Source organism: Saccostrea echinata, unplaced genomic scaffold, assembly GCF_033153115.1.
Source record: "Saccostrea echinata isolate AGI-Se365-2 ecotype Australia unplaced genomic scaffold, CSIRO_AGI_Sech_v1 ptg000030l, whole genome shotgun sequence".
Lineage (NCBI taxonomy): Eukaryota > Metazoa > Mollusca > Bivalvia > Ostreida > Ostreidae > Saccostrea > Saccostrea echinata.
In genome coordinates, this window is record NW_026889779.1 from 2,200,091 (window position 1) to 2,215,451 (window position 15,361).

Sequence of the window (15,361 nt, forward strand, 5' to 3'; positions counted from 1 at the left end):
GCCTGTCTCCAGGTATTACAGAATATCTATCCCAGACTTACTTTTTCAGAACCTCTGTCTAGCTGTTACAAAAAATCTATCCCAGACTCTCACTTTTTTATTACCTCTGTCCAGTTGTTACAAAATATCTATCCCAGACTCTTACTTTTTTTATTACCTCTGTCCAGCTCTTATAGAAAATATCTATGCCAGACTTTCAATTTTTCGTTGCATCTGTTCAGCTTTCTTCATCCTAATTATAACTTGTTAACTTTTTCCACTTATCTGTCCAGGTGTTAAAGATTATGATCCCCCCCCCCCCCCACCTTCTACTGACTCTTACTTGAACTTTTTTCCATGTGTCTGTCCAGCTGTAACAAAATATCTACCGCAACAACCCCTTCTGAACCAACTCTTATTTGACTTTCTGACTACCTTTGTCCAGCTGTTAAAGAGTATATCATTTTCCCCCTTCTGACTTTCTTATTGTCTCCATCCATATGTTACATAATATCTTCAACCCCCCCCCCCCCCAATCTACTGACTCTTACTTGACTTTCTCCATGTCTCTGTCCAGCTGCTCAATCTTCTCCTGCCATTCTGCAAGTTCTTGCTCCTTTTTCTGTCTACAATGCAAAGGGAGAACTTTTTTCTTTCAGCAAATCGAATCAGTCAGTATATACAATTTTGTTCACTTGCCTAAATAATACACCATTTACATGTATTAATATTTATACAAAGACAATTACTAGTAAACAAGAACTTCACCAATTACAAGATACCTATCTTCATAACATTCAGCTTACAATAAAGGTATTTTTTTATTTTACATTTTCAACAGTTAAATGGTGTGATTTATTTATTGAATACTTGTCACAGTGTGAAAGGATATCAAAGTAAGTAAAACAAGAGGCCCATGGGCCACAATGCTCACCTGAGTAACTTTGGTCTTGCTGTTTTTCACCTGTTTTCTCCCCCCCCCCCCTTGTAGTACTGATTGTGGCCCTGCCCTACCCCCAGGGGTCATGATTTGAACAATTAAAATCTACAATACCCCAGGATGGTTCCACATTAGTTTTAGCCTTTCTGGCCCAGTGATTCTTGAGAAAAAGATTTTTAAAGATTTTTTCTGCATATTTCAATGTAAAACTTGGATTCCTATTGTGGCCCTGCCCTAACCCCCCCCCCCCCAGGTCATGATTTGAACAATTTAGAATCTGCACTACCCCATAATGCTTCCACATTAGTTTCAGCTTTTGTGGTCCAGTGGTTCTTGAGAAGAAGATTTTTAAAGATTTTTACTACATATTTCAATGTAAAACTTGGATTCCTTATTGTGGCCCCATCCTACCCCCAGGGGTCATGATTTGAACAATTTAGAATCTGCACTACCCCAGAATGCTTCCACATAAGGTTCAGCTTTTTTTGGCCCAGTGGTTCTTGAGAACAAGATTTTTACTACATATTTCAATGTAAAACTTGGATTCCCTATTGTGGCCCCATCCTACCCCCAGGGGTCATGATATGAATAATTTAGAATCTACACTACTCCAGAATGCTTCCACATTAGTTTCAGCTTTTCTGGCCCAGTGGTTCTTGAAAAGAAGATTTTTAAAGATTTTTACTACATATTTCAATGTAAAACTTGGATTCCCTATTGTGGCCCCGCCCTACCCCCAGGGGTTATGATTTGAACAATTTAGAATCTACACTAGCCCAGGATGCTTCCACATAAGTTTCAGTTTTTCTGGCCCAGTGGTTCTTCAGAGGAAGATTTTTTAATGACCCCACCCAATTTTTGTATTTTCTTGATTATCTCCCCTTTGAAGGTGACTTGGCCCTTCATTTTAACAATTTAAACTCCCCTTCACCCAAGGATGCTTTGTACCAACTTTGGTTAAAATTGGCCCAGTGGTTCTTGAGAAGAAGTTGAAAATGTGAAAAGTTTACAGACGGACGGAGAGACGGACAGACGGGTGATCAGAAAAGCTCACTTGAGCTTTCAGCTCAGGTGAGCTAAAAATAACTTCTGGTCTGTCATTAGATAGAGATAGTAACTAAACCATCTTGATAGAGACTAAAACTGCCAATATCTTCCCAAATATGTTGCTAAAATCTATGTTATGTTCTCAATCACACAACTGCTAAGCTATGAGGTTTCAACAGCTCAACTATGATGTCACAGCTTATGACACTGTGTTAACAAAAGACAGAGGCAAAGCTTCACACTCTTGAAAATATTAAAAAATCCTGTTCCACTCATTATATAAATTCCATATCCAATACAAAGCATTGAATATCCTCTATTTATCTGAGAATTCACATCAAAAACTTCTGCAGTTAAACAACAGGCCCATAGGCCTTAACATTCACCTGAGTTTAATACAGCCCTGTAAAGGTCCAGGATCAAAAGAGGTATGTATGATAAACTGACAGATGAAGAAGTGTTGCCCAAAAACAAGAGAAAAAGGATGATCAAGGATCAACAAAATACAGTCTACTTCAAATATATTGAAATCTATGGAACCACCACATTTTGTATTACACCATGTACACATTAAAAACTTCTTGTGTAATTTTTTTTACATTTAATATTTATGGTGAATAAATAAATCATAGGTGCATAACAAAGGGGAATAACTTCTCTCAATGTAGAGAATAAATTTCTCAACAAGATCAATAGAGCCAGTCACCCGCGTGGCACAGCGGTTAGAGCGTCTGCTCTAGAGTCGCAATGTAAGGATTTGATCCTTACGTCGCGGGTTCGAATCCCACTGTGGGACGTGGAGACCGGTTCTTCGGATGAGACCGTATATACCGAGGTCCCGTGTCGCAGTAGGTGTTGGCACGAAAAAGATCCCTCACTGCTCAATGGCCATAAGGGCCGAGTATAGGACAAAATTTGCAGCTCTCCACCGGCAAGTGGTGGCGTCTCCATATGAGTGAAAAATTCTCGAGAGGGATGTTAAACAACATGCAATCAATCAATAGAGCCATGCCCAGTAACAGAACCTTTGACCAAGTGATCAGGAATTTCACATATTTGGTAAAAACACCCTTGCTCATTACAACTTTGTTTTCTGCCTCCTAGATGCCTAGGAGCAGAGAAAAAGACTATCGAAGAATTAATGCATTTTCACTGTATAATCTATAGAGCCCTGCCCTAACTCCATAACCCCTGACCCAGGGGCCATGAATTTCAAAAATCTGGAAGAGGCAGACTTGCTCATCAAGTACATGCACTTAGTTTCTTAGCTAAATACACCGGTAGAGTGAAGAAGCTTTTTAAATTAATGCATTTTCACTATATGATCAGTGGAGCTCCAACTTAACTCCAGAACCCTTGACCCTGGGGCCATGAATTTCAAAATTTTGGTAGAGGGCTCAATGTTCATAACAATAATAATAATAATAGTTTGGCTTGATATGCATGAGTAAAGCAGAATGATTACTTTAATTTTGATGGTTTTAGCCCTACCCCTAAAGTTCAAGTGGGACAAAGACCATGATATTCAAAATTTTTATTGCCCTTTACCTATAGATGCAATATGCCAAATTTGGCTGAAATTGGTTCAGCAATTCCAGAGAAAAAGGACTAAAAATGTTCAAAAGATTAAGACCAAAATGTACACATGATGGATGAAAATAGATAGTAACAAGAGGCCCATGGGCCACATCGCTCACCTGAGTAACTTTGGCCATGCTGTTCTTTACCAGATTTCCCCTTGAAATACCTATTGTGGCCCCGCCCTACCCCCGGGGGTCCTGATTTGAACAATTAGAATCTACACTACCCCAGGATGCTTCCACATAAGGTTCAGCTTTTCTGGCCCAGTGGTTCTTGAGGAGAAGTTTTTTAAAGATTTTCCCTATATATTTCAATGTAAAACTTGGATTCCCTATTGTGGCCCCGCCCTACCCCCGGGGGTCATGATTTTAACAATTTAGAATCTACACTATCCCAAAATGCTTCCACATAAGTTTCAGCTTTTTTGTGGTTCTTGAGAAGAAGATTTTTTAAAGTACCCCACCCTATTTTTGTCTTTTCTTGATTATCTCCCCTTGTAAGGGGACTTGGCCCTTTATTTTAACAATTTAAACTCCCCTTCACCCAAGGATACTTTGTACCAAGTTTGGTTAAAATTGGCCCAGTGGTTCTTGAGAAGAAGTTGAAAATGTGAAAAGTTTACAGACGGATGGACAGACGGACGGACGACGGACAACGGGTGAACAGAAAAGCTCACTTGAGCTTTCAGCTCAGGTGAGCTAAAAAAAAATTGAATTTACACTACCTGAGGATGCTTCCATATCAAAATGACTAAACATGATTTTCATTTCTTGAGAAGAAGATATTTTCCAATATGTTATTATGTAAAAAATTTTTGATCCCCCATTGTGGCCCATCCCTATCCCCGGGGTCATCATTTTAACAAACTTGAATCTACACTACCTGAGGATGCTTCCATATCAAAATGACTAATCATGGCTTTGCAGTTCTTCATCAGAAGATACCTTCCTATATATTTCTATTTCAGGCATTGATCCTCCATTGTGGCCCCGCCCTACCCCCGGGGATCATGATTCGAACAAATTTAAATCTACACTACCTGAAGATACTTCCACATAAATATGATCAATCAGGGCTTTGCTGTTCCTGAGAAGAAGATTTTTTAAAGATTTTTCCTATATATTTCTATGTGAAACTTTGATCCTCCATTGTGGCCCCACCCTACCCCCGGGGGTCATGATTTGAATAAACTTGAATCTACACTTGAATCCCCTTCACCCAAGGATACTTTGTGGCAAGTTTGGTTGAAATTGGCCCAGTGGTTCTTGAGAAGAAGTTGAAAATGTGAAAAGTTTACAGACGGACGGACAGACAGACAGCTAGACGGACAGACGGACTACAGACAAAATGTGATCAGAAAAGCTCACTTGAGCCTTCGGCTCAGGTGAGCTAACAACAGGTCATGTGAGTGAATCACATGACCTAATAAAACTTAATCAGTTTATTGCATACTTACCCTCTCTCATTAAGTTCATTCAGTTCTATCAAATTTGCTTCATCTCCATCCTCCAGCTCTGACTTGTCTATGTTAATTTTTACCAGCTCTGATTCCAGATTCTTGACCCTTTCCACATAAACTTCTTTCCTAAGTAAAAATAAAATATATGCTAAACATCATATACTATGTATTATATACATAATTATCATGAAACATCCTTCTATTTTTATTTCTTCAAATGGGGGAGGGGGGTATTAATTTTGTTTAATTACAGGACCCCATGTCTTCTAAACAAGATTGTAAATAGAATTTATATATGGAAAAACTGGAAGTTCCCTGTTTGGGTGGGCTGCAGAGAATTTTCTGATTAGTTTATTTAGTATTAAGTTCCTAGGGATAAGAAAGACCAGCTGTAATTCGGAAAATCATCCAGCAACAGAGAAGGTATCTTATTGGGTTTAAGGGAACATAAAGATGGAAGTGGAAAGCCAACTATTTAATCTTACCCTGGACACCTCTTCCTGAGAAGGCAAACTTACATAGTGAACATCAAATAAGCACCAAAAGGCACCCATCTCCCATAGCATTACTCCCAATAATTTTCATTTTGACAAAAATTAACCATTATTGACATTAACACAAAAGAATTAACTTTAAATTTTATGCATTTTTCATTTCTTTTTTTTCTGACTACAATTTTCAGGCCTGTATCTTTATTCTGTTTAATTAATTCACTTTAAATTTGAACAAACTTATCCGAGACCTATTTACCTACACTAAACTGTTCAAGATGGGGACAAGAGTCTACATCTAAAAACAAACACTAACCTGTTCATAATGGGAACAAGCTTTTGTTTGAGAGCTTCTTCCTTCACAGCTTCCTGAAGTTTACACCTTTGAGCAACACTCCCTACAACATTATAGCTTTAATAATAATACCTCAACAATTATCTGCAAAGATGTATACATCAAAATTTATACAAAAGAGGCTCAATAGGATAAGAAAAGTAATTTTAAGAAGAATCCTTCTTGTGAGACAAACTTAAATTACCCATACATGTATAGAACTTTAGTTATGGTAGCAATCACTTACAGGGCAGAGGTGGTGTTACATCTTGTTTGTGTTCCTGTGTAAGCTTTTTCATCTGAACATCAGTGTTAGGAGGGGGTACCTGCAATCCAGTGGAAAACAAAATCCTTATTAAATAAAACTGACAACACACAATATTAAGGCCTACAAAAGAGATTTTTAATTTCTGAAAATTCCTGAAATGGGGAGTGGGGTTCAAATTTGAAGAAGTTACAGGTGTATCAAATAATTCCTATATTACAGGTTTAATATGACCTCCTTATGACTGTTTATTATGGATCAATATAAAGTCTCTACTATCCATTAATTTTGAATCTGTCAACGTGACCACAATATTTAGCTAAATGAATGTAAGCATGGAGAACACAATGAAAACAAGAGGCCCAAGGAACATATTTGAATCTACACTATGTAACAAAAGCTTTCACATAAGTTTTATCTTTTCTAGTCTAGTGGTTCTTGAAGAGAAGATTTTTAACATTTTTATTATATATTTCAATGTAAAACTTTGATCCCTTATTGTGGCCCCACCTTACCCCCAGGAATCATGATTTGCACAATTTAGAATTTACACTTCCTCAGGAAGCCTTCACATAAGTTTCACCTTTTCTGGCCCAGTGGTTCTTGAGAAAAAGATTTTTAAAGATTTTTCTTATATATTTCCATGTAAAGCTTTCATCCCCTATTGTGGCACCTACAACATGGTCACAGTGGGTTAATGATGGCATCCTATCAACTTTAATATTTAATATATGTCTTTAACTTAATATTAGAATCCTACACTCTTGAAACATTTCGTTAATAAAATATACAATGACTAATTAGAGTGTTTGGGGGTATTTATAACACAAGTCTTTTTTTTAATTAAGGTAAGAAGCACGGTTACACTTTATCAAGGACCCATATTATGAAAATATCAATCAATTTCACTGCTTTTCATTTGAGTTTTGATCATATCCCCATGTGTCAATGGAGTGCTGCAAATTTTGACCTGTTCTTGGCACTTAAGGCCATAGAGCAGTGAGGAGTTTTTTATCATGCCAGCATCTACTGCAACACTGGACCTAAGTTTTTATGGTCTCATCCAAGTACCTGTCTCCATGTCCTGCACTGTGATTTGAACCTGCGATTAACTCCTTACTTCATGACTCTAAAACAAAAAGCTCTAGAAACACTGTGTTACATGAGGCCCTTAAAGAGGTATTCTGCCTGTGTAAGCTCTGGAAGCTGTTAGTAGGTTTGAAATATATCTGGATGACCAATTGTTTGGTATATGAGAATCTTCTCTCCTTGTAAATTGTTGATTTCAACAAATTTACACTGGTATGAGATATTTCCTAAGTTCAATTGAACAATAGTTGTGAATTTATTTACTGTTAAATTTTGTTTTTAGATTCCATTGCATGAAATTCTCTTCTAGAATTGTTTTTGTTGTACTTTTCCTATTTAAAAAGGTATTATTAAATTACAGTGTATTTTAGAATATATTTTCAAAACATCTGTCATAAAAAAAAATATTTACCTACCTACCTACCCAACTTGAGAATTTACGGTCGGGTCAGGGGAAACAAAGATATTTTTAATGATGGCCCATGGATGCTTTGTGACTTTGGTTAAAACTGGCCCAGTGGGTCTTAATAAGAAGTCAAAAATGTGAAAAGTTTACAGGTGGACAGACAGCTGTCGGACAACAGGTGATCAGAAAACCTCACTTGAACTTTCAGCTCAGGTGAGATAAAAATACTAATTCTGATCTCTAAAAGCATATTATAGGAAACAAGCATATATATTTTTGCTTCATTCATCCAGAACTGTTTAATCTAACTGCATGTTCATTTATACCTTTTGATCCTTGTCTTTAAAATAGGGTTTACAAAACATTGTTGAACATTTCTTTTTGCTTCCTTGTTTTTCTGTACTTTTGGAGCCCCCAGCAGATTTCATTTCAAGTCCTTCTTCTAACACTCTCTAAAACAGAAATTGCACAAATGGAAAAAAATTCTTCTGACAACAATCATCAGGCATGTAGACAACCTTCAAATATTGTACTTGCAAAATAAAATAAGTGAAAAATCTCCAGACCACCAATAATTCCAGGACAAAACAGACCTAAATATATGTCCATATAACATGAAACTCTTCTAATGACTATATCAATTTTGATTTCCAAATACAATTCAATTTAATAGAATTACAGAAGAGATCAAGGTTACAAAACTGAGGTATAGCTAAAATGCTCTCACTAGATGTGAATTGGTGCAATTTGTTTGAATGGGTTTTCTTAACTTTTCTATGTCATAAATAAAGTCAAGATCAAAAAAGTACTTTCACAATGAAATGCTCGTGATATATTGAAGTAATCCTTTATGTTTTTCAATAAATATAAGCAATAAATAAACTGCACAGTCAGGGTTTCCTGAAAGGTCAAGGTCTTAATATTTTCTAATCAAAATTTCTCAAAAAGATGTGTTTGTGTTTGAAATTACAAAGATATAATGACATAATCCTGTACAATATAAGAAAATTAACTACATTTTACACAATAAAAACAAAATCTCATTGAAGGTCAATGACACACAAAATTCTGGCATGGGTACAATATGCATGTCATTAAGAATCTTTATTTCACCCTTTCATAACATTCCAAATAATTTTTCTAAATTCAAAGCAACAAGAATATGATTTTATTGTAAAGAGGACACTCGGCACACCTCGGCCGATTCGTACCTCATCAAACCTCGGCTGTATCATGTAAACCTCCATTGAGCTGGAGCTACTTTATACGCAATATGGCTGCGCCCTACATTTACACGTGCACAGTGTGCTGAATTCGATCCTTTAACAAACATGTGATTATGTAAAGATACTAAGTGCATTTTTCTTGGTAAGTGTTATTCTTAGTGTAACCTGTATGCTTTTGAAAATTTTCATCGTATATCAGATGCATGTTTGTTATCGTTTTCAAAGCGTTACGTTTTCCCTAAGCGGTAAACAGGCAGCCTTATCACAAATGTAAAGCGGAGATGCATATCAAGTTTCCTCGTACAGCCGAGGTTTGATGAAGGTGACGGAATCAGCCGAGGTTTGCCGAGTGGTAAAGAGGACAGTCTCTTTGTATTAGTTAAATGGATATTGAGACAGAATAGGAGGTGGATGAGGGTAGACTGACCCAAGTATGCCTTGGCCACCTTATCACCTTCACACTCTCTTTAAGGCAGGTATGGCCATGGTCATCACAGATAAAAATTCATTTGTAACATTAGTTAGTTAATCATCTAAAACATTTTTTCCCCACAAATTACAATATATTCAGAGATATTCAAGGACTGTACTTCTCTTTCTTTTTTAAACTAGAAAAATTTTACCTCACCTGTTTTTCCCTGTTTTCATTCAGTGCCAATTCTATTTTTTTCAGTGATTCCAGAATGAGTTCTTGATAGGTTCTGTTGAGTGCTAGACATGTTTCTGCATTAATGGGTAAATGACTAATTTCAGACATCCCTGAAAACTGATCTATTTCACTGGGTACCTGAATATATATATATTAGAAAATCATTTTAAAATAATTGGTACATAATGTCTTCCAATTGAATCATATAATAAATAAATACTATTACTTTAAATCTTGTGTATCCAAAAAAATTCTATTAATGCACTCAATACACATACAGTCAATTTTCAAATTACTGCTATTCGATTCATCACACACCATTCTTGCAATATCTCTATATTTTTTCAGGAACATTTTTCCTGCTATATAACATGCTAAAATTCTCTTTATAACACCAAATATTCACATACCCCCTTCGTCACACATGGTCAATCAGACACAGAAAGAAATTTTTGGCTACCTTTCAAACATCCTCACAACATCAGGAGTCCTGAGTCCACTCATGTATGTGGGACCCCAGATATTTTATGGGCTTGCTTCTCATTGAGAAGCACCAATCAGATTGGGGCTATCATAATTAAGTTGACTTAAACTATAAACAGAATGCAAGCAGTTGACACCTCAATGCACCTGTTAAATGTTGTTTATCACTGAAAGACTTAGTCTGCTTGGTTGAAAGTTAAGAAAACAATCAAGATTTGTAATTTCACCAAGATGTCACTTCAGTCAGCCCGTAAAATATCGAATGAAATTTGCCAGGGGTCCAAGCCTCTCAAAGATGAAGGAAATGCAAGGACAAGAAAGCCTCGATGGCCATCAATAGATATCAAGAAAATATATATCTTTAGGAAGTGTAAGTACAACAAGCTACTTTTTTCATATATATCTTTATCTTTTTTGCTTGTATATCTTATTTTCTTTTCTTTCTTTCTGTTTCTTTTTTAACTGGTCTCTCTCTTTTTTTTATTCCCAAACCGGTGAAACCATAGGGGACTATAGGTCTCCTCCTTGTCTGTCCATCCATCTGTCTGTCCCCCGTCTGTTTGTCTTTCTTGGTTTTCCAACTTTTTTTTCTAAATGCTTGCAGATATATATTGAGCTAATTTTTGGTATGTGAATCTACCTTGATGAGTTATAGATTAAGTTTATATTATGTTCTTCTTCAATGATTTTTTTTTAATGAATTTACGGCATTTTTAATTTTCTAATGGGAACCAGATTACAGTTGTCAGTAGGGGACTGGTATTGCTAATGCAATACTCTCAGAATGGTGTTTTTTTTTCTTTTTTTGTATTTTTAAAGATTACCCCTTGCTTTGCTTCAGAGCTGATGGAAAAAATGGTGTCCACACTTTCATAATCTGAAATATGAAAAATATTCAGATGGACTAAATTCTAGTGTTTTTCAAACGATTTTATGTGAGGAGTATGTTATAGGGTATGAATACTTTTTTTAACTATAAAGTTGTAAAATTATATATACCTTCATGCTCAATGCTATCTTCGTTGATACAAAGCACGTCTTCATCGTCTTCATCTTGCAGTTCAACTTCAGAGCCCTCAACTTGCAAAGCAAGATTAAGACGCTCTATGTCCTCTTCGATCTGCTCCCTTTCTTCCCCAATGCTATCCATCTTGTGATATTTTACAGACCAACTTCAAAACGTTTATAATATTCTAAAAGTTCTTCGTTCTTCGACGCGACATTACTTTTTTCGTTTTGGACTCCACTTCCGGTGAGGTGATCTAAATAAATCGTACAAAATTGTTTCGCACAATTGTTTTCTTTGAAACTAAAATCAGTAATTGTAACCCCCACCCCCACCCCCCACCCCAAAAAAAGTGACCATATAAAATTTTTATGTCACTAACATGACATCATTTATCTATAATTTTAGATTTATTAGATCGATTTCACCGTTAAAATACCTGGATTCGTATACATTGTACATAATATTCCCAGGCCCGTGGAACGCGGGGGGCCGCCCCCCTTTTTTAAACTGGCATTGCCTGTATGTACGAAATGTATATTGCGCATATCAGACAGGCAAGCCATTCTACCCTTTTTTCTGAGTATATTATTTTGTTATAGTATTTTTTCCTTTAGATGCAGGTTGGCCCACCACTTTTTGATGTTGTAAGGTTGAGCACTGGCAAATTCCAGGAATTGGATATTAAATTAATAGCTTTTTTAGCTATTTTTTTCATCAGACTTTTTTGGAAAGTTGTCCCTCCCCTTTTGGAAACCATTGCTACGGGCCTGATTCCTCTGGCATATTAGTAAGTGTCGCTTCATTCATTCACTTTCTATACGAAGTTTTTACTTGCATAAAAGTTCCATGGAATATTGAAGACCCCCTCCCGTATTAAAAACCTCTTCTCGCAAAGCAGTGCATGGATCCTGTACCATAATAAAAAATAAACTTCCGTAACGTTTTTGTATTTAAATTGTACAAAAACCATGCATATCTGACTGGACTGAAACTTACCTAAAAGCGAGTCGTATGGTTTTAGACATAAAAAAACATAAACATTGTTGTCTCTCTTACGAATATTCCTAAGTTTCCTAAGACTGCGTTATAACCACTAGTATATTCAATTCAATTAAATTTGTTTATTTACCAATTAAGTGCCCTCATGGGGCAAAAAGAAACTACACTGTAACACCTGTATATTTTAATATATACGTATACATGTAATACAATATACATACATACAAGAGAGAAAGAGTTGCATGATTGATAGGAAAAAGACATAAAAAGGAGGAATAAACCAGATAGTATTTATCGAAATAATTGTTAAATGTTTCCGAGACCAGATTTATAAAGATTTTTTCCTGAGTGCACAGATATATTCTTGAGAGAAATATATTGTCTAATTGGTAATTAGTATTAACTTTTTTATGTTGAATACCCTGAATAGATCCTTTTTGGAATTCTGTCTTTTTTAAAACCATGTCCCCTGTCCAGTTATACTGAAGAATTTTTTTCACGTACTTATACAGTATACATATTATACCTATATTATTGTTCGTTTGTTTTTACTAAAAAGTCCTTAAGAATGCTAAAATCAACACTTTATAAGCATATAGTAGCTTTCTGTAAAAAGGTGCGCAGTGGGATGAACAAATCTGCATGTATAGGCCAATGGTAATATACATGTATCGCTATGTACATATTCTGCAATGGCAGAAAAGTTCCATGATAACTATATTTTCTCACAATAGATTGAATTTACCAAAAAAAAATTGTGTGTTCTGTCCCTATACATGGCATTTGCCATTTAATTAATTCTTGTTTCGCTCTGTCAAATACACATTAAAAAGGACTTCGACGTATTGAGGGTAAAATACTTGCTTCAAAATTACTTCAAGTTATCCATGGGTGATTGGTGTTTGTCAATCAAGATGCCGACTTTTTAAAAGATGATGTGTATTTGACAGATCCAAACAAGACTTTATTAACAATGGCAAATGCATGTATAGAGAAAGAACACATAATTCTGGAATTTACACTTTCTTCTGTTGTAAGCGTTGATTAACCAAATTAAAGTTCCCGACTCTCAAATTATTGTTATAAACTATACTAAATTCAAGAGTGCGACTTCAGACAAACAATTAGTTTACATCCCTATAGTATATATTTAGGATTCTTAATTACACAATTTTATTCATTGTTAATCTTAAACTGTTCTTAAACTGATCTTAAAGTGTCATCTAAATTACATAAACAATAGTTTTGAGTAAATAGATAAATTAAAAAAAAAAATGTCGCATTTTTTATGGGATTCGCATTTTACGCCATGCTGGTAAAAACGTGTCTCGTTTCGAAATAATAAGCTTGAGATTGCTAACTTAGCTAGTATATATTCTGTGTATGAAACGGTATACTAGGCGATTTAGAACGATAGTGGAAATAATAAATATTTCAATTTTCAAAATCTAATCATCTTCTATTGATAACATAGCAAATAACAAACTATATGATTTTTAGCTGTCAGTCACAGACATACCTGTAAATCCATCATCCAGTGTACATAATGAGGCATGTCAGCATTTGAGAAAAGTTTCGTCAGAACACTATCAAATTATCAATTACAATTTAATTTTTATAACATACATGTATTTCAATTAACCAGTGCAAATTGTACAGCATTATATTTCATTTGTTAAAAGGCTCACAAAACTGGCTAGAAATGAAATTTGAATATAACGATAATCATGAACTTTCCCAAAGGTCATTTTCGTAAGGTCGAGGTCACTGGACAAAGAGAAGCTAAAATTTACGTCGCATATAACAATAGAACCCTTGACTTGACCGCACTAAAATTGTTACTCAGGCAAGTAGGCAAGTAGTGTGAGGGATTGAAGCGCTCACTTTTTTCTAAGAAGAGTTGTTCCTGTCTATTTTAAAATAGAAATATTCCTTTAAATACCGGCTGCCCTCTAATACCGGCTCCCCTCCTTACGTTTTGTTGTAGCATGATTGAGCTCGGGGTCAAAGGCTAATCAAGGACTATAACAGCAAGATTCCATTCCAAAGGAAGAGAAGTAACTGTGATCCAATGCTACTCACCAACAAACACCGCAGATGAAGAAACAAAAAAAGATTTCTGCGCAAAATTGCAGGCAGCAGTACTAGTGGACAAGACACCAAGACGAGACATCAAAATCTTGATGGGTGACATGAATGCCAAGATAGGTGCAGACAGTTCTGGGAAAGAACTCATCATGGACACCCAGGCACTTGGTGGCATGAACGAGAATGGAGAATTGTTCACAGATTTTTGTGCATTCAATGACCTTATGATATGAGGTAGTGTCTACCAGCACAAAAACATCCAAAAAGAGACTTGGGTTTCCCCTGATGGAAAAACCAAGAACCAGATAGACTTTTTTACTATCTCTAGGAAGTGGAGACGCAGCCTCCTCGATACAAGATCAAGAAAAGGGGCTGATGTAGCTTCGGTCCACCATCTAGTACTAGGCACCATTAAAGTCAAGTTGAAAGTCTTTAAGGACAACTGTGATAGACCAAACATCAAGTTTGATACTCAGAGACTTCAGGAAAAAGACACCAGGGACTCCTTTACCATCAGGCTGAAAAACAGATTCGAGGTCCTTAACAATGTCTGTCAAGAAACACCCTTAGAAGAACACTGGAACTCCATCAAAGACAGCTGGAATGATACAAATGATACATGTGAGGAGATCCTAAGGAAAAGAGAAAAGCGAGACAAGGAATGGCTTTCTGGGGACACGTGGAAACTGGTAGAAGAAAGAAAACTCAAACAGCAGATTATCAGCTGTGAGGAGGAACAAAAGAAACAAGAATTAAAAGACAGATATACTATACTAAACAATGACGTAAAGAAAAGTGCAAGGAGAGATAAAAAGACACTTCTATAACACACTAGCTACAGAAGCTGAGGAAACAGCAGAGAAAAGAGACTTAAGTACCATGTACAAAGTCACAAGAACCCTGGCTGGAAAGAGACCACCACAGACCAAGCCAGTAAAAGATGAGGCAGGCAACCCTATTACAAATGAAGAAGGCCAGAGAAAGCATTGGGCAGAGCACTTCAGAAAACTCCTAAATCGCCCAACACCTGAAACACACTAGCAGCCTCGTAACTCGCAGTGATCACCCCTCCCCCTCCCACAAAAGCTGAAGACTTAAAGATGCCATAGAAGAACGACTTCGTCCAGAACAGGCAGGCTTTAGAAAGGACAAGTCCTGTACAGACCATATCGCTACTCTCTGTATAATAATTGAACAGTCATTAGAGTGGCAGTCAACACTGTGTCTGAACTTCATTGACTTTGAAAAGGCCTTTGATAGTGTTGACAGAAAAGTTATCTGGAAACTACTCCAGCATTATGGAACGCCACCTACCT

At 36.1% G+C, this 15,361-nt stretch overlaps 2 protein-coding genes across 2 annotated transcripts in view; one reads left to right on the forward strand and one right to left on the reverse strand.

The window, feature by feature from the left end:
* The window catches only part of LOC133196103 (uncharacterized), a 29,650-nt gene extending 18,522 nt beyond the window's left edge, over nucleotides 1-11,128 (reverse strand). The window contains exons 1-8 of the mRNA XM_061332042.1: nucleotides 10,949-11,128; nucleotides 10,774-10,826; nucleotides 9,446-9,604; nucleotides 7,918-8,043; nucleotides 6,079-6,157; nucleotides 5,814-5,895; nucleotides 5,004-5,132; nucleotides 531-605 (exon numbers count right to left, since the gene is read on the reverse strand). Of these exons, the coding sequence (XP_061188026.1) occupies nucleotides 531-605; nucleotides 5,004-5,132; nucleotides 5,814-5,895; nucleotides 6,079-6,157; nucleotides 7,918-8,043; nucleotides 9,446-9,604; nucleotides 10,774-10,826; nucleotides 10,949-11,099 (854 nt within the window). The 5' untranslated portion in view covers nucleotides 11,100-11,128. The remainder of the gene's footprint in view (nucleotides 1-530; nucleotides 606-5,003; nucleotides 5,133-5,813; nucleotides 5,896-6,078; nucleotides 6,158-7,917; nucleotides 8,044-9,445; nucleotides 9,605-10,773; nucleotides 10,827-10,948) is intronic.
* Nucleotides 1-15,361, forward strand: part of LOC133197094 (uncharacterized) — a 138,019-nt gene that overhangs the window by 55,387 nt on the left and 67,271 nt on the right. The gene's annotated exons all lie outside the window — the stretch shown is intronic.